The sequence below is a fragment of the Mesoplodon mirus genome (genome assembly GCF_964341445.2).
Source record: "Mesoplodon mirus genome assembly, contig: HAP1_SCAFFOLD_1003, whole genome shotgun sequence".
NCBI classification, from domain to species: Eukaryota; Metazoa; Chordata; class Mammalia; order Artiodactyla; family Ziphiidae; genus Mesoplodon; species Mesoplodon mirus.
In genome coordinates this window covers 135,497-160,118 of record NW_028295047.1, presented here as the reverse complement: position 1 = coordinate 160,118, position 24,622 = coordinate 135,497, and the positions used below count along the sequence as shown (strand labels likewise).

General features: G+C 44.7%; 2 protein-coding genes and 1 long non-coding RNA gene across 3 annotated transcripts in view; 1 reads left to right on the top strand and 2 right to left on the bottom strand.

The window, feature by feature from the left end:
• Positions 1-242: 242 nt before the first annotated feature.
• Positions 243-5,723, bottom strand: LOC309797809. Its single transcript, XR_014292801.1, has 3 exons — positions 5,665-5,723; positions 3,612-3,675; positions 243-472 (listed from the first exon to the last, which is right to left on the bottom strand). It is a non-coding gene; the product is annotated as an uncharacterized lncRNA (long non-coding RNA).
• A 3,492-nt stretch (positions 5,724-9,215) lies between these two features.
• LOC309797810 (cyclic AMP-dependent transcription factor ATF-1-like) lies at positions 9,216-11,022 on the top strand. Its single transcript, XM_082646216.1, has one exon. It carries the CDS (start codon positions 9,408-9,410, stop codon positions 10,746-10,748), a length of 1,341 nt encoding a protein of 446 aa, XP_082502342.1. The 5' UTR covers positions 9,216-9,407; the 3' UTR covers positions 10,749-11,022.
• A 2,373-nt stretch (positions 11,023-13,395) lies between these two features.
• LOC309797808 (BCL-6 corepressor-like) overlaps positions 13,396-24,622 on the bottom strand; it is a 29,235-nt gene continuing 18,008 nt past the window's right edge. The window contains 10 exon segments of the mRNA XM_082646215.1: positions 13,396-14,211; positions 15,638-15,794; positions 16,464-16,609; positions 17,762-17,928; positions 22,808-23,062; positions 23,290-23,477; positions 23,480-23,541; positions 24,004-24,232; positions 24,235-24,300; positions 24,303-24,380. Of these exon segments, the coding sequence (XP_082502341.1) occupies positions 13,920-14,211; positions 15,638-15,794; positions 16,464-16,609; positions 17,762-17,928; positions 22,808-23,062; positions 23,290-23,477; positions 23,480-23,541; positions 24,004-24,232; positions 24,235-24,300; positions 24,303-24,380 (1,640 nt within the window). The 3' untranslated portion in view covers positions 13,396-13,919.

Genomic DNA, 24,622 nt, shown 5'->3' with positions numbered 1-24,622 from the left:
CATTCGTACGTATCCAAATTCCTACTTCTGTGCTGTAGGGCTTCGCTCAACTACACCTGCCTTTAATCAAACTTTTCTCACATGCACAATTGGTGATCATTTTAGTCTCCTCAAGACTCCCACGGAGTTACCTCTGTTGTGACACTTGAGAAACAACTTGAAACTCCCAATTACTTTTAATTTTTCTTCCTTAGAGGGCTCATTAGGCAGAAGCCAAGCCATGTGTGAGTTACCTTTTTTCCTCTACACAAAGCACCAGAGACCACCCACATAATACAAGTTCCAAAATAAAGAACTCTAAATGACTGAAAAAGACAGGGAATGCAAACAGGTTACCTGTTGCTTTTTGCACTTTCTGCAGGACACAATGGCCGGAAACCAGACACTCCAGGTGGTAGCGCTTCAGGAGGGTAGCATTCTTTACCAGCAGAGTGTTTCCTTCCATTACTTACAGGCTTCTTTGCGGCCAAGACTACGTTTGACAAAGCATGAAAACAAGGAATCAAGATGCACCAAAGGTCTACAGAGCAACTGTCACACGTGCACACGTCGAAAGGAATCAAAAAGGCACTTGACAATGATGCCAAGCCCATTTAAAAAGAGGATCGGTTTTGTACAAAGGTTTTACATAAGCCAGCATTTTTTTTTTTTTTTTTTTTTTTTTTTGCGGTACGCGGGCTTCTCACTGTTGTGGCCTCTCCCGTTGCGGAGCACAGGCTCCGGACGCGCAGGCTCAGCGGCCATGGCTCATGGGCCCAGCCGCTCCGCGGCATGTGGGATCTTCCCAGACCAGGGCACGAACCCGTGTCCCCTGCATCAGCAGGCGGACTCTCAACCACTGCGCCACCAGGGAAGCCCTAAGCCAGCATTTTAAAAAAATATAAGTTCTCTACAGTAACAAGTTATTTTAACTAAAACAAAAGTATTGACATGTGCAGAAATGCAAAAATAAAGTTTAAAAAAAGATCCCAAAGTATGATACATTTTATGTATCATGCAGAAACACTCAAGTTTCCTGAATCGTAGAACACCTTTGGCATTTCTGAATCTCAAGGACACAGAAACACAGATATACCCATGACTTCTGCCAAACAGAATCTTCAGAAGTAGACCAAAAGTTAAATTTAAGATGAATTTTTCTATGTAAAAACAATACAAGTTATAAGGCTGCAAGTTGCTGGGGGGTAGGTGAGTCAATTTTACCTTCCTAAAAGCCTGTCAACCTTCACTGCTCCTTTGATTTCATATAGAAAACACAAAAAAACCAAATGAAACCCACTGGATGAAAGAGTGAAATGTGGAGACTTACCCTATATTTCAGTAGTAAAGAGGCAAGTATCTTTATAGGAAACATTTGGTTGCAAAAACTAGACCTACGTGTTAATATTTTACTTAGAACAAGCCATATATTAAAATTCACATTTAAATATTTAATTTGAATTTACTGAAAACAAACATCATAGGTTAAAATGGTTATATTTATCCTTCAAAGCTACTATATTTTATTTTATTTATTTATTTTAATAGATCTTGATTGGAGTATAATTGCTTCACAATTCTGTGTTAGTTTCTGTTACACAACAAAGCCAATCAGCCATATATGCATACACATGTCCCCATATCCCACCCTCTTGAGCCTCCCTCCCACCCTCCCTATCCCACCCCTCTAGGTCATCGCAAAGCACCAAGCTGATCTCCCTGTGCTATGCTGCTGCTTTCTACTATATTTTAGCAGCATTAGGATGCAGGGTAAAATGGAGTGTATGTGGTAATATAGGACAAATATTTCATAGAGTGTAGCTTATTGATAATCACCACACGATCCTGTGTGATTTACATGCCTCTTAAAAATATATAGGAGCTCAGTTCATTTTGTGCTATTTTATTGTGTTTTTTAACTTCATTGCCATCAAAAAAATGTTTGTATGAATACGGTTTGTATGTGTATACCCTTCCTTTACTTTCAGAAACTAATGCAAATACATTTGTATTAAAATTTTTTTAAATTACACTTTTCTTGTTAGGAGATTAAAAAATTTCTAATAAAAGTTCCCATCTTTTATTAGGCATACATAAGTACAATACAAATGTGACACAATTCAAACCATTATTTCACTCCTATACTCACCTGGATCTAGGTATATACCCAGATACTGATTTGGCTTACCTCTATGTCTCCAAATAACTGAGGCAAATACAAAAAAAAGCCCAAGAAATAAAATTACTCTTAAAAGAGCTCAATGAGCTTGTATACTTCAGTTACATTTCCACTTTGTTTAATCATGCTAACTAAAAAAAAAATGTTTAACTGTTCTCATTCCATGATGCCCTATTATTCTGTACTAATTTTACAGAATTCCTAATATGTTTTACATATACGTTTTATTTATATATCTTTCCATTTCTAATATCATAGCAAAAGTCAATGTAGCTATTTTAAGAATGCTTTACATAGGATATAAACTTTTAATAATAATATCTAATTAGTGTGATATCACAAATCTTAACTTCTTTGAATGTACTATTTGATTATTAAAATATCACTCTCTTGAAATAACAATTGGCAGACGATCATAAGCTTTTTTTTGACTTCATAAACACTCTTAACAACTTATTTAATACACTATTGTCCAAGCAAGTTAATAGAGAATCAAAAACATACAACTTGAAGTATAAAAAAAAAAAGCTGTATTTATGAAGATGTTTACAATAGTTTATTTGAGGTTATTTCCAATTTTTCACCAATTTAAGAAATTGACCTACTCAATGAAACCTTGTGAATGCAATGTTAAAAAGTATAACTATGAATCACAGAATTTAAATTTAGTATGAAAAGAATGGCAAATTATATTGAAGCTATGTGGAATTATGTTTATAGACAGCAGGAAAAGAAAATTAAAATGTAAATATTGCTTGATAGGATAATGGGATTAGAGGTGGTCTTTTAAATTTTTCATTTTTATGCTAATACAATACCTTTATAAAACTCAAAAATCTTCAAACAACACATTTTTTAAAAATTGTGGTAGACTACACAAAACAGAAAATTTATAATTTTAACCATTTTAAAGTGGACCGTTCTGTGATATGAAGTCAACAAATTTTTAAAACTTTCAGAGGGCACCTGAATAAAAGATGTGCTGTCCACTGGTGATTTTAATGTATCTGGTATATAACTAAAGTCACCACAAAACTCTTTCTGGGAAATTGGCAGATCATAAAAATAAAAAATTTATTTTGCTTTTTATTAAACCTTATTGTTTTGCTGTTTCAAAATTCAAATTTACTCACAAGAAACAGTTTCATATTAGATTTGGTTTCACAAATGCTGCTCCTGCTATTCATTCTTATCACCAAAAAAAAAAGACTATTTGTGACTAACGATAATATGTTACAGAAAATAAAAAGTTAAAAAGGTTTTCAATCTGCATATCTGGGAACCTAAATTAAAGCATCACACAACATTTTCAAAAACAGAAAAGCCATTTGATTTGACTCAAATCTTAGTTTTAAGATGGCAGAAAGTACCTTGATAATTTTCTTTTAAGAAAGAAAGAAAACCAAGCCATTAAAGAGAAATTCTTCCGAAAGAACTGAAACATGTTATATACCTCTGACTTGGCACTCCTTCCATCTGGAGAACTTTTTTGGTAACTGTTTTCATCACAGAATGATCTAAAGTAAAATGAATTGAAATTAGAGTAATTATTTTCCAGTGAGTGGCTATTTCCATTTAAAACCAAAAGCCAACTAATTATTGCTTTTCCCATACATTTAAATATGAAATCTACATTATATAATTATACACTTATTTCCCCTTGTGTATTCTAATTTCTTCCTCAGAAACCTAAGATGCCATCTTGCAGACTGCCCACAGTGGCTACTATTTTGGCAGCAGCAAAGGTCAACTTGAAACATTTTGCATCTAAAGTGGCTTTGGCTACCTTTGGATACAAAGTACAGTCTGAGCACCGTCCAGACGCTTAGATACCTAAAGAGCATCTAAGATATCAAACCAGGGCATCCAAGATAACAAACCAAGTCCTGATATTCCCTCAAAAGCTGCTCCTCCCATCAGCCCCCTTCTTCTAAGTGATACTACCCAGTTGCACACATAATCATCAACGACTTGTCTCCTTGTTACTATTTCTTTCATACCTCACATCTATCTGCAGGTCTTGATAGCTACACCCTCAAAACACAACCTGAATTCAACCACTTTTCACTTGCTGCAAACTTCCAACCTAACCTAGGCCATAAACATCTCTTATTTGGAGCACTGGGATAGTCTCCTAACTGGTCACCCTGTTCCTCTTTTTTTTTTTTTTTTTTTTTTTTTTGAGGTACACGGGCCTCTCACTGTTGTGGCCTCTCCCGTTGCGGAGCACAGGCTCAGGACGCGCAGGCTCAGCGGCCATGGCTCACAGGCCTAGCCGTTCCGCGGCACGTGGGATCTTCCCGGACCGGGGCACGAACCCGTGTCCCATGCATCGGCAGGCGGATTCTCAACCACTGCGCCACCAGGAAAGCCCCCTGTTCCTCTTCTTTATCCTCCCAAGTCCCTTCTCTATACCAGGTCACCTTATTCAGATACGATTTGGATCATGCCTTTTTCCAGTTCAAACCCCTCTACTCATTTAGAATAATCCACATCTTTACTCTGGCCTTCAAGACTTTACAAGAGCAGACCCCTGCCTAGCTCCTTGACCTCATGTCCTACCACACTCTTCTTCACCCGGTACTCTGCCCAGATTGGTCTCCTTGCTTTTCCTTAAATACTCCACCCACCTACATGCCTACATACTCATTGCCTCCTTGTCCTGGAATGTGCTTACTCCACATCTTCCATGGCTTGCTCCTCTCTTCATTCAGGTCTCCGTTCAAATGCCACTTCTCCAGTGAAGCTGTCCCCTAACAAATCTATCCAATGGAGTCCTACCTGCTCTCCCTCACTCTCCTTACATTAAGATAGTTTTGCACTTCCTACTCTCTAAAATTATATGACTTATCTATTTACTCATTTCTATCTGATCTCCTTCACTAGAATGTAAGCTACATGAGGGCAAGACTTTTGTCTGTCTGGTTCACTGCTTTATCCCTAGTCCCTAAACCCGTATCTGGCACACAGAAGATGATTACAAAATTACTTGTGAATCTGACAAATGAATAAAGTACTCCTGGCAAGAATTCAGAGGTTGCACAGGAAAGAAAGAATGCTCTTGGTGGAAGCAGGCTTAGTATCTAGGTTCACCTCTATTCAGAGTAGAGATAAGAAAAATTGACAAGTATAATTCACTTTAATTAGTACCTTAGCTGCTAAAAACATAAGGGAAGTGCAACACTAGAAAAGTATAGTTGAAGCTTGAACAACATGGGTTTGAACCTCACGGGTCCACTGACACACGCATAGTTTTCAATACATATGTACTATCGTCCTACATGATCCAAGGTTGGTTGAATCCACACATGTGGAACCACTGACTATAAACTTATACCCAGATCTTCAACTGCGTAGGGGTCGACACCCCTAAGCCCACGTTGTTCAAGGGCCCACTGTATATGATGAGGAAAGTTAAACACATTAAGTTTTAAAAAACTGTCAATACCTGAACAAATTTTTTGTTTTGCTATGTGTTTATCAATTTAAAAAAAGTGACCACAGACCAACAAGCAGATTTTTTCTTATATCCAGAACGAGCAGAGTTCTGTTGGTTTCAAGGGCCTTTAGGAAAGCCTTTGCTCCTTCACTGGTGAGGCCGCACTGCTGCAGGTCAAGTGCTTTTCGATGAAAGACAAAAGGTCACTTGCTAACTCTACAGATTTAACATATAGACAACTCTCGTTTTCTCACGTGTGGAAGAGTCCTGCACAAGACAAGTCATGGCAGGTTTGTAATTTTGGGTATGGAAAAAAACAGAAACATATACGCACACACATAATGCATAATCCAATTTAAAAACCTCTTCTTGGATGTGCAATGATAACCCTGGTTTTAGTAACAATAAATCAGACAACATATTTTACAATTACAGAACTGAAGAATAACTGTATATAACCTATGAGCAAAAAGCATCACAAAATGAATCTCAGTTCATAATTAGCAAGGGCGGCAGGGGCGTGTAAACCTCACAAGCAAAACCTGGTGGAGCTCAGAAATGCACTGCATTCTTCTGATCATGATCTTCAGCTCCAAATCACACTTGAAACTAGTTCAAAGGGGAAAACAAAATAGAAGAAATGTAATAACTGTTAGTTTTAGAGGAAAAAAAGACAAGTCTAAGAGGATACAAATAATAAAAACTTTCAACAATGTGTGAATACAGAATACATACTAAAAACCTATCATGAAAGTATGATGGTCAAGAACCCTCGCAGTAAAAGGTCAGACAAAAACCAGAAAAACGGATCATGAATTCTAGTAGTTCTGGGGCTGAACAACCTACTCATTTAAACCAAAGGGATCATCACTAAAGCCCAGGGATTAAAAACTATTACATGAAAGGAAACTATCATGAGTCTTTTGTTTAAGTGTTGTGTGGACCATCACATTAAAATAACTGGAGTCTTTCAACACCCCCATGACACACAGAAATAGCAAGTCAGACATACGGATCTGACAGGATATGATACAACCCTTACAAGCTCTCACTACAGAAGAATGGACACAGGGTATAATTAACCAAATAGCCAAATTAATACAAACAGCCAGTAAACCTCACCAGTCAATCAAATGAATACAAAATAAAACACAATGTGGTTATTCTCCTATCAGATGAAGCCAAGATTCTGTAAGAAAAGCCTTTAAATAATGTCTATACCCTTTGGATCCAACAACTCTCTTTCTAAGAATTTAACCAAAAGAAATAGTCAGAGATATAGGTAAGGATATATATCAGAGTACTATTTGTAACTGAAAAACTGGACAAAGCTTATATACAAGAATGGATAAGCTATGTGCACTGTGGCATATTCATATAATGGAATACTGAACAATCACAAAAAATGATGCAGGAGATGCAAATTTACTGACTTGCTAAAATGCTCATACTAAATTAATTGAAAAAAGTTATAAAATTTGGAGTAATCCCACTTGCATAGAAAATGGAGAGGTACTCATTTTTTTAGTTTTACATTTTTTTACAAGTGCTACAGGCCAGTGTTTGTGAGAGGCAGGCTTCGCATCTACTGTTGGGGTGGACTACAAATTGGCATAGCCTTTCTGGGTGGTAATTTGGCCATGTGTATCAAATGTCTTAAAAATAGGTCACACTTAGTCATTCCACTTGTAGTACCTTATTCTACAGAAGTAATCCCGATGGACACAGAGATGTATATACAACGTATTCACATTGTTTCTGACAGGGAAAAGCAAACTGTCTAAATAGAATTGCAAAGAATCGATTAAACTATGGGACATCAATACAACACAATACTACATGATACATCATTAAGTGAAAAAAGCAGGAATATGAAATAGCAGGTATACTACAATTCTATTTTTGTAATCCCTAAGTGTACATGTATATTTGTAGAAAAAAAAAGACTGAAAGTATATACGTCAAAATGAACAGTGATTATATCTGGGTATTAAAATGATAGGTAATTGTTCTCTTGTTACTCTGTATTTTCTATAAAGGATATATGCAACTCTTAGAGAAAGTTTAAAAGCAAAATAAAAGCTATCAGTAAAATGAGGCTTTAAAAAATCCTATCACAATAGTATCATGCCAAAAGCTAAGCATATTAAAAATTCAATATTTTCAATTTTAGAATTTCCCTCTAAGCCATAAATCCTCACTAAGAGATTCTGCCAAAGCACTTGCACCCAGGTCACCAATGAGCGGGTTGCAGTTCAGAGTGATGCGCCTCAAACCAGCCATGCAGTCAAGATCACGTCTCCTGGAATGAAGACTCTCAGCCCAGGTTTCTTCATGCCTTCTGGTAGTCTGATACTTCAAAGATTTAATGGGATGAAATTAAGATGCTTGAATAAGGAAACAGGGTGTGCCTGAGTATGGCTTATTCTGTCAGAGATTTACACACACACACAGATCAAGCATATATGCCAGGAGCATCAACCTGAGAAATTCAACAGTCACTTCTGGTTTACGAGTCCAGTGACCCAGATTCTGCTCGGTCAGTGATTAGATTCTAGCCACTGCATTTCCTGTTTCTGAACACTTACGTAAAGTTGGACAACTCAATTACAGTCTATGAATTATTTTCCTTATCTTCTAAGTCAGGGAATTGGTTCTAAATTCCATCTTTGCTGAGGCCCTATATTTCATCATCCTGTCCTCCAATGGCCTCCAAACACCTCACTGGGCAAACCATAAGAAAACTTTTTAATATGCATCTTATTTATTAACAAATTATATACACAAAGTTCCATACATAGTATTTATGTACATGATAAACTACACAGATTTTTTAAAATAATACAAAGGTAAAAATGTTCTCATATTTTCTTTTCCTAACTCCTAAGGCATTATTTTATTTTACTTATTGTTTTATAAAGATTTATTTATTTGTTTGTTTGTTTGTTTGGCTGTGCCGGGTCTTTAGTTGCAGCATGCCGGATCTTTTAGTTGTGGCATGTGGGCTCTTAGTTATGGCAGGCACGTGGGATCTAGTTCCTTGAGCAGGGATCGAACCCAAGCCCCCTACATTGGGAGCACATAGTGTTAACTGCTGGACCGCCAGGGAAGTCTCAAGCATTATTTAAAAAACTATATTTACAAAATGTATCTCACATGCTACCTTGGGTGTGCACACAAGCTTTAGAGGCCTGGACTATGCAGAGCCAGTTTGATGTGCCTTGGGAAAATAATGGTTTGACATTTAAGCAAAAGTACTGTCTTGAAGACATTCAATTCTTTATGTTCATAAAGTAAATTTTGGTAACAGGGAACACTGACTGTAAATGAAAAAAGTCTTATTACATTCCTGAAAAAGTAAAAGACTCAAAGTGCCTTTGTTACTCTAAAAGGAAAATCATTAGTGTCATTTTTCTATTAACAATAACTTATTAAAGCTCCAAGCAGAAACAACAGCAATCACTTACACAGTGCTTAGTATGTGCCAGGCACTATTTATACAAATAAGTGCATTTAAACCTCATAATGAGGCATAGAGGTTAAGTGATTTGCCCATGGTCACTAGCTATGAAATGGGAGAAAGGAATTCACTCTGTCTACAAGAGGAGGGCAGGTCAGGCGTGGATCAAGGCCGGAGAGGACGACACCTCTAGGCCACAGCAAGTAAGGGCTGAGCGCGACGCCCCAACCGAAGAAAACTGCCCCACACCGAGCGGTCTCCTGACACCCCGAGCAGGTGCTGGCCTCCGAAAACACGTGTGGGAGCAGTGGGGACAGAGCTCCTGAAGCAAAAAGGAACCGCAGTTGATTATGGAAGATTCTCACAAGAATAACGCTTCAGAGACAGCACCTCAGTCTGGTTCAACAGTTCAGGGAGCTCATATTTCTCATATTCCTCAACAGATGTCATTAAGAGGATCTGCGCCAGTGACAATTGTACCTCTTCCTGGAGAGCAAGTACAGGTTCAGGGGGTCATCCAGACAGCTCAGTCTTCTGTAACTCACCCACCACACGTGCAAACGGTATCATCTTTATCAGAAAGTGAAGAGTCTCAGGACTCATCTGACAGCATAGGCTCCTCACAGAAAACCCACGGGATCCTAGCACGGCGCCCATCTTACAGAAAAATTTTGAAAGACCTATCTTCTGAAGATACACGGGGCAGAAAAGGAGACGGAGAAAATCCTGGAGTTTCTGCTGTCACTTCTATGTCTGTTCCAACTCCCATCTATCAGACTAGCACCGGACAGTACATTGCCATTGCCCCAAATGGAGCCTTACAGCTGGCCAGTCCAGGCACAGATGGAGTACAGGGGCTTCAGACATTAACCATGACAAATTCAGGCAGTACTCAACAAGGTACAACAATTCTCCAGTATGCACAGACCTCTGATGGACAGCAAATACTTGTGCCCAGCAACCAGGTGGTTGTACAAACTGCATCAGGAGATATGCAGACATATCAGATCCGTACCACACCTTCAGCTACTTCGCTACCACAAACCGTGGTGATGACATCTCCCGTAACCCTTACATCTCAGACAACTAAGACAGATGACCCCCAACTGAAAAGAGAAATAAGGTTGATGAAAAATAGAGATCCTGTAATGTGGAGAGCTGTGATTGGAACTAATAACATAGATGGGCGTCAGCCACACTCCAAGATGATGAAAGTTAAAGCGATCATTATCCATCCAGACTTCGATGTGGAATCTTATGAAAATGATATTGCGCTTTTTCATTTAAAGAAAGCAGTGAGATATAATGATTATATTCAGCCTATCTGTCTACCTTTTGGTGTTTTCCAAAGACTGAACCGAAACACGAAGTGTTTTATAAGTGGATGGGGAAGAACAAAAGAAGAAGGTAATATTACAAAAAAATTACACGAAGCAGAAGTGCATTATATTTCTCGAAGTTTTTGTAATTCTGACAAGAGCTATGGGGATATAATTCCTTACACTTCATTTTGTGCAGGTGATGAAGATGGAGTTTTTGATACTTGCAGGGGTGATAGTGGTGGACCATTAATGTGCTACTTACCAGAATGTAAACGATATTTTGTAATGGGAATTACCAGTTACGGATATGGCTGTGGTCGAAAAAATTTTCCTGGTGTCTACAGTGGGCCATCCTTCTACCAAAAGTGACTGACAGATCACTTCTACCAGAACTGGAAGCAGGCTCTCGAAGAGATATTTGCACAGTCATGCTCATGGCAGCATTATTCACAATAGCCAAAATGCAAAAGCAACCCAAGTGTCCATCAACAGATGAATGGATAAACAAAATGTGGTATACACATACAATGGAACATTATTCAGCCTTAAAAAGTAAAGATATTGTGTCACATGATACAACATGGATGAACCTTGAGGACATTATGTAAAGAGAAATAAGCCAGTCACAAAAGAACAAATATTGTATGATTCCAATTATATGAGGTATCTAGAGTAGTTAAATTCATAGAGACAAAAAGAATGGTAGTTGTCAGGTGCTGGGAAAGGGGGAGAAATGGAGAATTACTGTTTAATTGGTACAGAGTTTTGCATGATTAAAAGAGTCTGTGGATGGCTGGTGGTGATGGTAGCACAAAAATATGCATGTACTTAATGTCACTGAACTGCATACTTAAAAATGGTTGATTGTAAATTTCAAAAAAAAAAAAAAAAAAGAAATGGGAGAAAGGAGATTTGAACCTAGGCCATTTGGCTTCCGCACCCAAGTTCCTGACTGTTTTCTACCTCAGGGGTCAATGGACTTGCCCTGTATAGGCTCAAAGAATTTTTCAATTTTTAAAATCTAAATTTAAACATTTCCAGATTTGTGGGCTATACAGTTTCTGTTGCAACTACTCTGCCCCACTGGTGTAGGGTGAAAGGAGCCACAACTACCATGTAAACAATGGGTGCGACTATGTTCCAGAAAAACTTCCTTTACAAAGCCAGGCGACGGGCTGGATCTGGCCCACCAGCCAGAGTTTACCTATCCCTGATCTGCACCATCAAACTATTAAAAAGCCTTCATGTCAAATTATTAACTAACTTTAGGCCTAAATACAGTCATTATAACCACTGTAAAGTTGTTAAGGCATTATTTTAAAAACTGTATTTACAAATTGCTGATGTACTGACTTTTATTAGTTTAAAAACTACAACAGCTAATAAACACTTGATTCATTTAAGTCTTGAAGACTAGAATGGCATAGTTTCTTCACAGTATTACAATAAATGTTTTCAGTAAAAAAACATACATAAAAGTATTATTAGGTATTATATATTAAATCTCTTATTTCTAAAATTAAGTGGACTATCTTTACTAAATGGTAGAATCCCAAACTGAAAACTGGTCATATTCTTTCAGCAAAATGAAAGCTGCGCTCACATGTATTAAAAGACAAAAATTAGGGCTTCCCTGGTGGCGCAGTGGTTGAGAGTCCGCCTGCCAATGCAGGGGACATGGGTTCGTGCCCCGGTCCGGGAAGATCCCACATGCCGCGGAGCGGCTAGGCCCGTGAGCCATGGCCGCTGAGCCTGCGCGTCCAGAGCCTGTGCTCCGCAACGGGAGAGGCCACAACAGTACCACACACACACACACAAAAAAGACAAAAATTAACTGCCCTTTGTATCAATATATTAATGTGTTTCAATCACATATGTTTTCATGAAAGTTTAAACATAAAATCACCTTTAAGATCTAGGCCATGGGATCTGCTCCATGCCATGTCAGAATACACCCCGTGAAGTTTACTTAACTTGTCTTAAGTGTGATAGAATTCTTTATACCTTGACAAATAACTAAAAGGAAAAAAAAAAAAAAACCCACACACACAATAAGATGAAGAGCCTATACATTTGTCAATCTTGACTTATTTGCTTTTCTTGAGTCAGTTGGAGGTTTATAGCCACATTCTCAAAATCATTAACTACAATCTTCCCAAACAGGTAATTGACGAACAGATGCATTCTAAAACTTGTCAGTAACAAAGCGCTATTCCAGTTTACAGCAACAGTTTAATTCTACTTAGATACTAAAACTGAATACACTGAATACTGCAAACTTTATTCCCAACCACTCAGCAAAGTACTACATACCTTTTCAGATATAGGGGAAAAAAAGAAAAAGCATACGATTCTTCCTATTTTCATTTCCAAAGATACATCCCAATCTTAATGATCAATCAGCGATTTAAACGTCAACTATAAACCCAGTATACTGCTGCTATGCAGTGTACTAGAGCAATAGAAGAGAGAGGACCTCAAACCCTCTGTTCCCTCAAATTCAAAGGCAGGCTTCCTGACCCCTCCAGACCACTACTGGACACAGGGAAGGCACACTAATGTTGCAGGACCCCAACCAACAGTCACCTGCTTTGTGATTACTTCCATGACACACCCTCACCAACACCACTGAGTTTGCTTCTCCTACGGGACATTACATGTATTTACTATTTTAACACATACCACAGTGCATCATAATTATGATTGCAGATAGATGTTCTAACAATTGAAAGAGAATGATGACTTTTTTGCTCTTTACATCTTGCTATTTCCCGTCCCATAATATTTCTTGAAGCGAAACCATAAAATATAGACAAACACAAAAAGCAGAAAATATACAAAACGTGTGCTTTGCACCTTAACGCAAACTTAAGTAAAATTAGTTCTGACAGTATCCAGCATGACAAACTTCCATGGTACAAACGAGAATGGACCAAGGTTTGAGCAGGTACAGGAGACAATCCAGGCATGAACAACACCAAGGCAAGGTAGACAGGAAGTAACATGGTGTGTAGGAAATCACGAGACCAGTCTGATGGGAAGAGACTTAAACAAGACTGAAACTCACTTTCTAAACCTCCATCTCCAACTGGACAATTCGCAGGACACAGGTGCACCAAAGTGGCCAATTTATTCAATCCCTTTAATATGGAGGAAGAGTTTAAAATTTTACTGGTTTAATTTGCCCCAAAAGCAACTCTCAACAGTTATGGCCTCTGTCGTCGGAGCTTTGTATGAAATTAAGTCAAAGTGTGGAGCTCCTTTGCCTTTTTTTTTTCTCCTTAAAAAAGAAAAGAAACAATTGTTCCGAGTAAAAACAAACATATTCCGAAGCATGTGTACATTGAAAAGTAAAGAAACTTTATTAACAACTTCATAAAAACTGACTTAAAATTTTAAAAAGAAAAAAACATGTTTTGAAGTCCTTCCGACTGGAGTCGTGTCTCATAGTGTCCTTTCTTTACAGAAATAGTCGTATTAGGACACATATGCACAAGGATTAACACCATGACACACTGTACACGGCGGGCCCCGGCGAGCTCACCAGTCGTCGTCTGAGTCCAGGTCTCTGGGGAGGATCCACTCCACGGATGAGCCCAGCAGAGTCTGAAGCTCGTTCGTGAACTCCACCAGATCTAAGAGCTCCTTACTTTCTGGATTACAGGACTCCAGGTCTTTGGGGCAAGAGAATAAGAGACTTGCTGACACTTGCCGGCAGAACTCGGCCTCCGCGATGGTGACGATTTTCACATTTGGGAAATTGCAGCGGAATATGCAGGAGGACATTTGCAGTTTCTTGAGCAGGTCTGAGAGCAACAGCCAGTTACGAGGCCTACACAAGAGAAAGGACAGTGGTTTGAGTTTCCGGCAAAATTAGAGGCGCTCCCAACTACGAACTGCCCGTCTCCTGGCGGGGAAAGGGCCTGCTACTTCCACTTTGATTACCCCACCCCCACCCCACTTCTCACTGTCCTTAGAAGGCCTACTTCTTCTTCTTTTTCTTTTTTAATTTTATTTATTTATTTATTTTTGGCTGCGTTGGGCCTGTTGCTGCGCACGGGCTTTCTCTAGTTGTGGCTCGCGGGCTCTAGAGCGCAGGCTCAGTAGCTGTGGCGCATGGGCTTAGTTGCTCCGTGGCATGTGGGATCTTCCAAGACCAGGGCTCGAACCTGTGTCCCCTGCACTGGCAGGCGGATTCTTAACCACTGTGCCACCAGGGAAGCCCGGAAGATCTACTTCTAGCGGGGGAACTCTGGACTCATGTGCATGTGTTAAGAGGCCACCTAGGGCGGATCAGCCAACTTAGACAAAAGCAGGAGCAGCGCCCCTGAATGAGCCTCGTTGCAGGCCACCCCAGTGCTGCCTTGGCTCTGGTCACAACTCAGGTCACCCCTCTCCAAGTAAGTGCACCCCGTTCTAGTCACTAGGGAAAACCAGTCTGTATGCCAACCCAAGGGAGATGGCAAACACCTCTTTGACCTCTCCTCTCCTCCGGCCCTCACGGAGAGAGCATGAGAAACACTCGAGGTCACCTGGCTTTCCTTTCCTTTCCCACACCTCCAACCCGCCCCTCAATGCTGCCGGGAGTGAGGATTTTTCGAGAAGGGAGGTGGTACAATCCTTCCTGATACCCTGTCACGCTTTATCATCTCTATCCCGAATAGAATGTCACCACAAAGGCAGACACGTTCCCAGCCTCAGAGTCCAAGGAGGATGCTACTCCTTAAGCACCGGGGTCAACACACAGCAGAGCAAGGTCTCCTGATGTGTTCACTCCGAAGGGTTGGTCATGGGGCACAGTGGCCCGACCGTGGGGACAAGACTCGATCTAAGCAAATCTGAAGACACATAAGATCCCAGGTGCCACATACGGCTTTCTCTAATCTTATACGAGAAGAGGGTACACATCAGTATCGTCCCGTGGACCTCACGCGCCTTGGAAGGCCCCTATGGTAGCCGTTTGGGGAGGATCCCTTCCCCAAGAGTTTACTGACTGAAACTGCAATTGCAGTCGCTGACTCCCGTGTCCTTTGGGCTCTAGGGGTGTGTTCCAATGAGGGCAGTTGGCTGGGGAGCCCTCCCACCCCCCAAACTTTTCTGGAAAAGTTCCACTGCATTATGTGAGGTCGGTGGACACTTGGTGAGGAATTCACTCACCCCCCAACCCAGCCACCCTCATCTGCTGAAGGGGATTTCTAACTCCTGCCACCCCACAGAGCAGCTGGGCTGGCTCTCGACCACACGCTGGCCACGCTCACCCCTGAGCGACGGACACCTGGACGTTATAACACGGCAAAAGGGGGTCTTGGGAAAATTCAGATTCCAATAGGTCACCATAGGCCTCGTTGCTGTCATCCTGGTCCTCCGGTCCTGGGGGATTTGCTAAAACATCGTAACCACTTTCATCATCTGGTTCTAAACGGGGGGGCAAACAAGAGAGAGGTCAGTAAGCTGGAGCAAGATTCCAGCTGTTCGCCAAAAAGGACCCTGGAAAAATTCTTTCCCAAGCAAGTCCTGCTCACAGCACCACCCCCACCCCCACAAGCCCAACTGAAACGAACAAGGCTGCTCAGCACACACAGCTGCCAGAGAACTCCGAAGAGCAACCGGGGCTACCATCGTCAGGAGCCTGCAGGTTACTTAAACAGTCTGGAGAGAGAGGGGGAGAGAGAGAGAGAGAGAGAAACAAGATAACGCCTGCTGGTAAGAGGCAAATGCTGCTGGAGTTCGGGAACATCTCACGCTGGGGCTGGTGTCACCTCCTGAGAAGTCCCACTGCACACGCCTCCAGGTATCTGACTGAAACCTCCCCACGCGTCCACCCGCCTTCCTGAGGGACTGCCCGCCTCACCGCCCCAGCCTGCCAAACAAAAGCTAGCCTGGCTAGCTAAGAGTTTTCCAGCCCCCCACCTCGCAAAACTCAAAGTATGTATCTCTTCTTTGACAGACTAACGTTGGGCCGCTTTTCCCAGTAAAGGGTCACTTAGAGTAAACGGGGGGTGGGGGTAGGGGGAACCCAGGTGAAAGGCTGTGAAGTCACCGTCTAGATGCTTGAACAAGACCGTGTCTTGACCTCTGCCATACCTGTTAAGAACTTCTCCAGAAGTTCGCTGTGGCTCACTTTCTTGATGGTTCTACCTGAGTACGTAGCCAGGGTAGGATCAGCACCGTAGGAGAGGAGCAAGCGGACAATTTCGAGATGATCATTCTTGACAGCATCGTGGAGAGGCCTAGGAGAGGTGCGGGGGATTACACCTGTGCACGAGACGCTTGCTTCTAAGGACACGGGGCAAAATCGAGCGTGTGCGGCCAAGGCTCGTAGGCGCGCTATTTCACTGAGGAGGTGAGTTTACGGTCGCTGCGACAAATTACTCTGTTATTTCAACACATAACCCTTTACGGGACAGGTGAAGGGACCATCTCAGGCCTAATTCTTCAATGCAAATCTCTCTTAATGCATGGCCCAAGGAGGAACTCAGACAACGATGAAAACGTTTCCAATGAACTTAAATAGTGACAGACTGTAAGAAGGTAACATACGGCGGGGTGGGGGGAAGAACCCCAGCATCAAGGAAGCAGATACGAGAAGCCATTGTTACACCATTACAAACAAAACCCAAAAAGTGCAGTTTGTAAAAGAAACTAGGGGCAAAGTGGAACCTCTCCTGAAACCAACTTGGAGATGAGTGATCAACCCTCTCGCCCAGAAGCAGTCGACAGGCAGGGCGAGTTCTCAGGAGGATACAGAGTCCTCCTGCCCGTGTCCGCTGGGGTCAGGAACACTGTCCGCAGTCCCATCCAGAAAGGATGCTATTTGGAAACCACGAACCACCAAATACCTTACGGTTTTGCTCATTTTATGACTGTCAGGAAAGCCCCAGTGCCCTGCCTCGTGGTGGCATCCCAGGTACAACCGGGAAGATGCTTGGGCTGACTCAGACCTGGGCCTCTGGCCAATAAACCGAGGTCAAGGACAGAGTGGGGGCCAGGCCCGGGGATGTGGGTGGACACGGCAGGTCCTATCAAGCCAGTTGCCACTGGACCTGTCTGTACTCCTGCAACTTTCAACTCACATATATGTTCAAGATTGAGATTCAACAGACGCTGGTGAAGAGTCCAGGGTCTTAAAAGAGAACACCCCTGATTATTCATGCAGGCTCAACATTTTCAGGGACTTCTGTCCATAAGAGCGTCACAGACTTTTAAAGTTCTATGTAAATTTGCCAGAAAGATCTGTCCGGTTCCATTCTAGAGGACTCCGCCATCAGTGTGCTTACATGGCACTCACTCTCCATCTTTCCTTCTGGGGTTCCCCGCACACCCTGAGAACCACTGCCTATGCCCCAGCAGGGCCAGGCCAAGAGCGCAAGACCGCCACTGACCCGGTTCCATCCTGGGCACTGCAGTTGACATCGGCGCCATATTCAAGGAGGTGTCGTACGATGTTGAGCCAACCTCTTGCACAAGCCTCGTGCAGGGCACAGTAACCCGCGTTGTCGCAGTGGTTCACATCACAAATCTTGTTCTCCAGGCAGTACAAGACCACTTCCTACGGGGAGAGGAGAGGAGAGGAGAGGAGATACCATCAGACCACCATACAGTGAACCTTGTAAGCGTGACCTCCCCATAGCTTGGCGGTGCCCACTTTCAAAGGCATACATCCTTGGGGCCAAAAGCCCACCATGGCGCGGGCAGGCGGCAGGCATCCTGCTGGGGGGCGAGAGTGCGTGAGAAGGGCTTGGAGATGCAGACAGTGTTGTCTAAGGCTCTGCTGCACCACTGGCCTGGCCACGGACAAGTTACCCTTGAACTTCTCCAAGCTTCCACAGGGCTGCTGAGAGGACGCATTCGGATAACGATGAGAGCCCTCAGCCCAGGGGCCGACGTGACCAGTACAGAGGTGTCACGGCTGCTAACATCTTAGATGACACATTGCCAAGCACAGACCATTCTCACTTGATGGGTCTGTTCGGTCAGTGGCAGTGGACGATAACACAAGTTTAGATCAAAGTATGGATGACCAACACTTAAAGAGAGCTTAAATCAGCCAGAGAACATTCCCCAGCTTAGAGAAGCAGGGACACGCAGGTCAGCTACATCCTCGCGCCCCTTGTTAAGACCCCAAATCAGAACCTGGGCCTCAGATGCTCTTGTCTGTACGTTAAGTAGAGTTAAAGAGAAGCTCTCTCCCTCCATTCTCGAGGAATGACCCAAAATGCCTCCAATAACCCCACCCTCTATTTTGCCTCACTCCACCCTCTCGGGGCAGAATCAGTCTTAATATTCTCATATTTACTCAAGTTAATGACAGGAACCTGATACACCACGCTGCAACCTCCACATTTCAAGAATCAAATAAAACGTTCACCGCCCACCCCCCCCAGAGATGTTCTGTGTCAACACTGTGCATTAGAATCACTGTTATTAACCTTCTTTCTTCGGCTTGTTAAAATATTAATATGAACCACTCCCAGTAAGCAGAGCAGGAATTTATTCAATGTTTTATTACCTTAAGAAAGTTTTCAGACACATCGAAAGCATTTGCCACCAGAAAACACGTTATACTGTTTATACTGGGTAAGTTGTGCCCAGCAGAGAGCTGTCAGGTTCTGAGAGCTGGGAGTAGGCAGAACATGCATGTGGCCCAACACATGGTCTGCTGGTAAGGGGGGATGGGATGGGGTCAGAACAGGCCTCCTTGTGACATCTCTCAGGTAACTCATCTGTTAAACCTAAAACGGGGGTCATTCTAGCCGCCCATAAGTGCGAGATGGGTTCTGTAAAACCTTTTATGCCCTTTGGAGGACACGCCAATCAAAGGTGACCACTCACTTGGGAGAGAACTAGAATGTTCCATTTGCTTACCACGTGAACCCAATGGGGCATGCTGGTAAACCTGGCCATCAGTGCCCTGTTACTTCGGGTCACTGCAGCAGCTCCCTTCCAAAACAAGAGGAGGAAGACAAAAGGCACGCCCACGAATGCGTTTCTCCGTTTACATCCCAACCTGCCAGAAAGCCCACAATCCTCTGGGCTCCCAGGCCACCTGCCCCGAGCCCTGGTATCCAGGATACCGCATGAAGCTGCTGCTCTTTTAGCAGGCCCTCACTAGCCAGACTTGAGTGGACGGCTGCAAGCTAATGAGTTGTGTGCCCCAGCCAGGGAGAGGCCCTGTCACGTGGCTCTGGGATCAGTTCTGAAGGCCACCAACTGCTGTGCACACATCAATTTACTCAACCCAGGGTTTATTTGCTGTGACAATCATGGCCTTCGCCTGGAAACCTTCATCACTACTAGGGCAGATTCAAGGGTACCTAGAAATGAAAGGCCGTCCAAGCTGGTGGGTAAGTCAACTCTCTTCTCCTGGAAGATGGCAGCAAAGGCAGCAGTAGCCCCACGGCCAGGTCAGACTTTTTGCCACGGGCTGTCCTAACTCAACCACGTTGATCCCACTGTTTACACAGTGGTTCCCATTCCCCCAGATGAGGACGTCTTCTGTCACCCACAGGAACCCAGGAGATAGCAGGAAAGGAAGGTAGTACTATCCTCATTCAACACTTGGAAACTGAGGCCCAGAGATATTAAACCCCAAGTTCAATTAACATGAAGTACTAGACCTATAACTCAGGTCTTTGGTATCTGGTCAGCTGGGAAGGTTCAAAAGGCCCAAGAGGGCCCCAGTTAGAGGGATGCAATCCAGCTGTGACGAGCATCCCACAGGCCTTCTCTGTTGGGGGTCAAGTGGGCTAACTACACTCTCCTAGCTAGGAGGGTGATGGCCTCTAAATGGATGGCAACCATCGCCACCAACACTTTCTCTAACTGAAAGGTGAAGAGGCGGGGCGAGTCTGCCGACGCAACACATTCCTTGGTTTATTTTCTCCGCTAGAAATAAACGGGAGTGTCTGAAGGGCAGCCCAGCCATTCCCGAGCAAAGTCAAACTGCTTTTGTCGGACAGCTCTCTGTTCAGCGGCTATAAGCCGAATGCCATTACCCTCAAAATGTAACCATAAAGGCCATAAGCCCGACGTTGTTAGTTAATTAGATGCCTCATTAACTTTTTAAAAAACATGACTTATTCAATTCATAGAAAATTTAACCATCACCGCTAAAGGCACAAGCATGTGGTTGCACACTGGCGTTTTAGCCTAAGAAATAGAAGCCTTTTTCCCAGGAGGGAAAGGTTTGAGGTCTTTGGCCACACAAGTGATCTATTTAACGCGGATCTGAAGCCAGAGTGTGTTTCTAAACTTCCAGAACCAGATTATCATGACATAAAGCTCAGACAGCCTTTATACTGCACATGGTATCTTTGGCTAAGCAGAAGAAAATAATCAAGAATGCTAAAGACAAAACTTCAGGAAAACCCTCCCAAACCACACCCTTATCTGCTTAAGCAAACTGTCCTTCAATTTTAAAAGGTTTAAGCTGCCGCATCTCCCAACTGGGCCATCATCCCAACATTTAAAATTCTGCCCAAAGAAATCCCAGAAAGTTGGATTCAAAGTTGAAAGCGTTCATCTACTTGTCACAATGTTCAGCATCAACACTGGTGATCTGTGGAATCTACATATTGAAATTTACATTTGAAGAAAAAAACAAATCCCACCGTAAACATTCCCAAGGCTTCCTGTGCAATCAAAGGCCAGGTAGCCTAAAAAAGTATGGATCAAGTGCCCCTTGGTCCAGGCCTCAGAGCCACCAAACCAAAATGCAAACTGTCTTAGAGGACCAACGAGGGTCTTTTGACGTCTCTGGTCCCAAAGGGAGGCTGCTGGAAATGATGCCAAGTTCACAGGTGGGGCTCGGAGCCCCGCCCTCCACGGCGGGTGCAGCAGCACCCCGCCACCCCCATCTCCAGCATTTGCTGGAAGCGGGAGTCTACTTTCTCAACCCTAACCCAAAAGTTGGGGTTAGGGGTCTCCCCCCCACCTCCAGCGTTTGCTGGAAGCAAGGAGACTATTTTCTCAACCACGGGGGGTCTAGCTCAACACTATGTGCAACATCTGCTCTGTCCTCCTAGGCGCCTGCTCTCAGCTCTTGGGAAACCAACTGGGTGCTCCTTGGACTTCACCTGCAAGTAACTGCGCTAACTACCACAAAGTGCTCTCTAGCTAATGGAGAGGTCTCCAAGAGACGTGTAGATATACACAAGAGCACATTCAACCCACAACAACAACAAAACACCCCAAACTAAGCATAGCCCTAGTGCTTCCAACTTCCCACCCACAGTCAGGCCTTAGGGCCAAGGCAGGCACACTTCCAAGGGCTCACGGCACTATGGACCGGGGTGGGGGGACACGACGGGAGACGGGGGACAGGGGCACAGAGCTGGCTGAGGGTGTGGGCGCCAGGGCTCCGGGCCAGCCTGGGTCCTGCCACCCCAGTGCTCAGCCACACCTCCACGCTCAGCCTGCTGAACCGCGTTTTACTGTCACCATTCAACTCCCAGAGGGCTGATGCCAGCACAGAAAAATGCCTTTGCCCTGTGGGCTATCACATCACAATTGCTACTGACAAGTATGGTGGGGGAACTGCACAGGGCATGGAGAGGCATCTGTCTCACAGAGGTTTTGAACTGTAAAAAGGGCAATTCCAGTGTGAGCCAGTCTTGCTGAGGAGCGTGGTGGGCTGTGGAGCACTGCTGGATTGCTACCTGTACGGGGATCAGCTAACCCCTCTGAGGCTCAGTTTCCTCATCCGAGAGTGGGCTAGTACTCGTTACTCCCAAGTGAAGATGTTAACAGGGTGAAAGGAGTTACTACAGATCACACGGGCTTAGGCAGATATCAGCTCTCTTTCTATGTTGCTCTAGCAATAGAGGCTGTCACTGTCATCAGCCGTGCTGGGTTGGGATACAGCAGTGTGGACAGGGAGTTTTGTGCAAGGCTCAACCCCTGCTCCCCGCCCATCAGCCCTCGGCTCCCGTGCCCTCTCAGAAAGAGACTGCTCAGGTCTGCCCCACTCCCACCCCTACTCTGCACAGACACTTCCCACCCGCTACCCCACAGGGGCATCACTCTGCCCCAAACAGCACAAGTTAGTAGAGCTAATAACTACTCTCCTTCTTGCTATTCAGAATCCAAAAGGGCTCATTAAAATTCCCCTGGTCGCCAAGCCCTGGGTTAGGTCAGATTTTGTATCAGAGATAAGTGAGCCGGACTGGCCAAAGCAGCCTACCTGCCTGAACGGGAACGGAACATCAGAGAGGCCTGCCTTTCTTTTCACACCACGACTGAACAAGCCACCAAAGAGCCCGCAGTGTGAGCGGGGCCAACGCAAACACCCTGCTGGAACACCCAGCCCAGCCCGCCACGTGGAGGGGGCTGGGCTCTGAGACCCGCCCCCCATCCCCAGCCAGTGTGTCCCCCACCCAAGGAGCAGCAGCCGGCGGATCCTGATCCGGGGCACCCACAAGGATGCTCACCTCGTAGCCAAGCCGGGAGGCCTGCTGTAGGAGGGTCTCGCCTGCGTTCTTATTGACAATAAGTCTCCGCGCTTCCGGTGGCATCGGGCGGGACTGGGTGGTCTCTGGAGGGGAGCTTGAGCATGTCAGCTGCGAGGCCTGGGAAGCTGGTAACAATTGCTGCAAACGGTCCAAGGGCTTCTGGTCCTGCTTGGCCGGCGAAAGATCATAGTCGGAACTGGGCTCAGGCCGCTCCTGAGTGGAGGAAAGCACTTTTCCTCCTCTCTGTCTGAGGGAGGCGGGGCGCGAGGAAGGGGCTGCATTTTTACTCGCTGGAAACTTCACCGCCACCCAGGAGACAGGTCCCCTAGGAAGGGGCAGTGACATTTTTGGGGGAGGGGTTCAGGAAAAGGAAAGCTTTGTCCCCAGAAGCAGAGAAGTAGGCAGGCGGGATGTGCCTGCACAGGCCCGGGGGGCGGGGGAGAGCCAGGGGCAAGAGGTACCTTGCCATCCGCATTGTCCACGTAGGAGTCCCCTGGCAGCGGCAAGCCCCGCCTGGGCTCCTGAGGGATCAAATGCTTGGTTTTGCACGGTCGCTTCCCGGATGGTTTCTCGCTGTTGTCAGTGTATTTCTGCGGCAGGGGCGAAGGCTGCCGATCCATTTCTCCGTCCATGCACAGCACATCTGTCAGGGGGAGAAGCAGCGGGCGTTACACAGTTGTAGCCGGTGAGGAAAGAAAAGCCCATTGTTAGCACTGATCGTTGGAGCAGCTTCAGTTTTTAAAGATACACCGATTATGTTTTCAAAGCACTAATATTTTAATCATCCCACATTCAACCGGCAAATAGGCTAACCCACGAAACGCCAAATGGCAAGTCGCTTCAAAGGGCCGCAAGAGAGGGCAGAAGCCAGCCCTTCGTGCGCTCCCGTCCCCACCCGTGGGGGGCCTGGGTGCTCGGGACAGGGCGACTGGGGACAGCCTGAGGCTGGAATGAGGGCACTGACAAGCGCCCGGGGTCACCCAAGACTTCCCTTCCTGCCCAGCCGCGGGCTGGGTGATGAGGAGCAGCCCAGGAAGTCGAGCTCCCGCCTCACTGTCCATTCCATAAGGAAGTGTGCAGGCTGAAAGGACCTCATGAAGAAAACTCCCCGCTCGCCACACGCTACTCTTGTCAACTTGGATGGCGCTCAGGTCCCCTCCAGGGCCGTTTCCCACAGAGGGCGAGTGATCCACCCTCCAGGAGCGCCCCCCGCCCCGTGTGTACCTTGTTCATTGTCACTGCATTTAAGGGACTCCTCCAACCAGCTGCTGTTGCTTTTGGCCTCTGCCCTTTTCCTGCCAGGTTTCTCTTTGGAGATGCTATTGCCCTGGGGGGTGACCGTAGGGTGAACCGCCTGGGTCACTTCCTTCCTGCCCTGCCGGCCAGGTTTGCTCTCTGCTCCCCCCGTTCTCTAAGGTGCAGCAAGCGGCGCTGCTTTCTGGGATGGAGCCCTGTTAATTCAATGCACACCTCAGGTTGGTCAGCTCACTATAATGTGGCTCTTCTAAGCGGTTAGAGGAACTGTTTGTCATTTCCCTCTCAGGCCAGTCAGCTAATGGAGAAATAACTACAAATTAATGAAGAAGCCCCCCGGGGCAGGGGTGGGGGTGGGGAACAAACTGTCTTACACATCACTAACAGGGGTGGGGGAAGGGACGGGTGTGGTCACTGTGTTGGCTGGAACTTGTCACCAAGTCTCGGGAGGGGGCCTATTTGCCTTTGGCCACCTTTGGGCTCCAGCCCCGCCACCTGGCTTTGGGGGGGTGGGGGGTGGGATGGGGGTGGGGGGTGGGG

Excerpts from the sequence above, each read along its gene's own strand:
- LOC309797810 (XM_082646216.1), top strand. The coding sequence starts at position 9,408 with ATGGAAGATTCTCACAAGAATAACGCTTCAGAGACAGCACCTCAGTCT.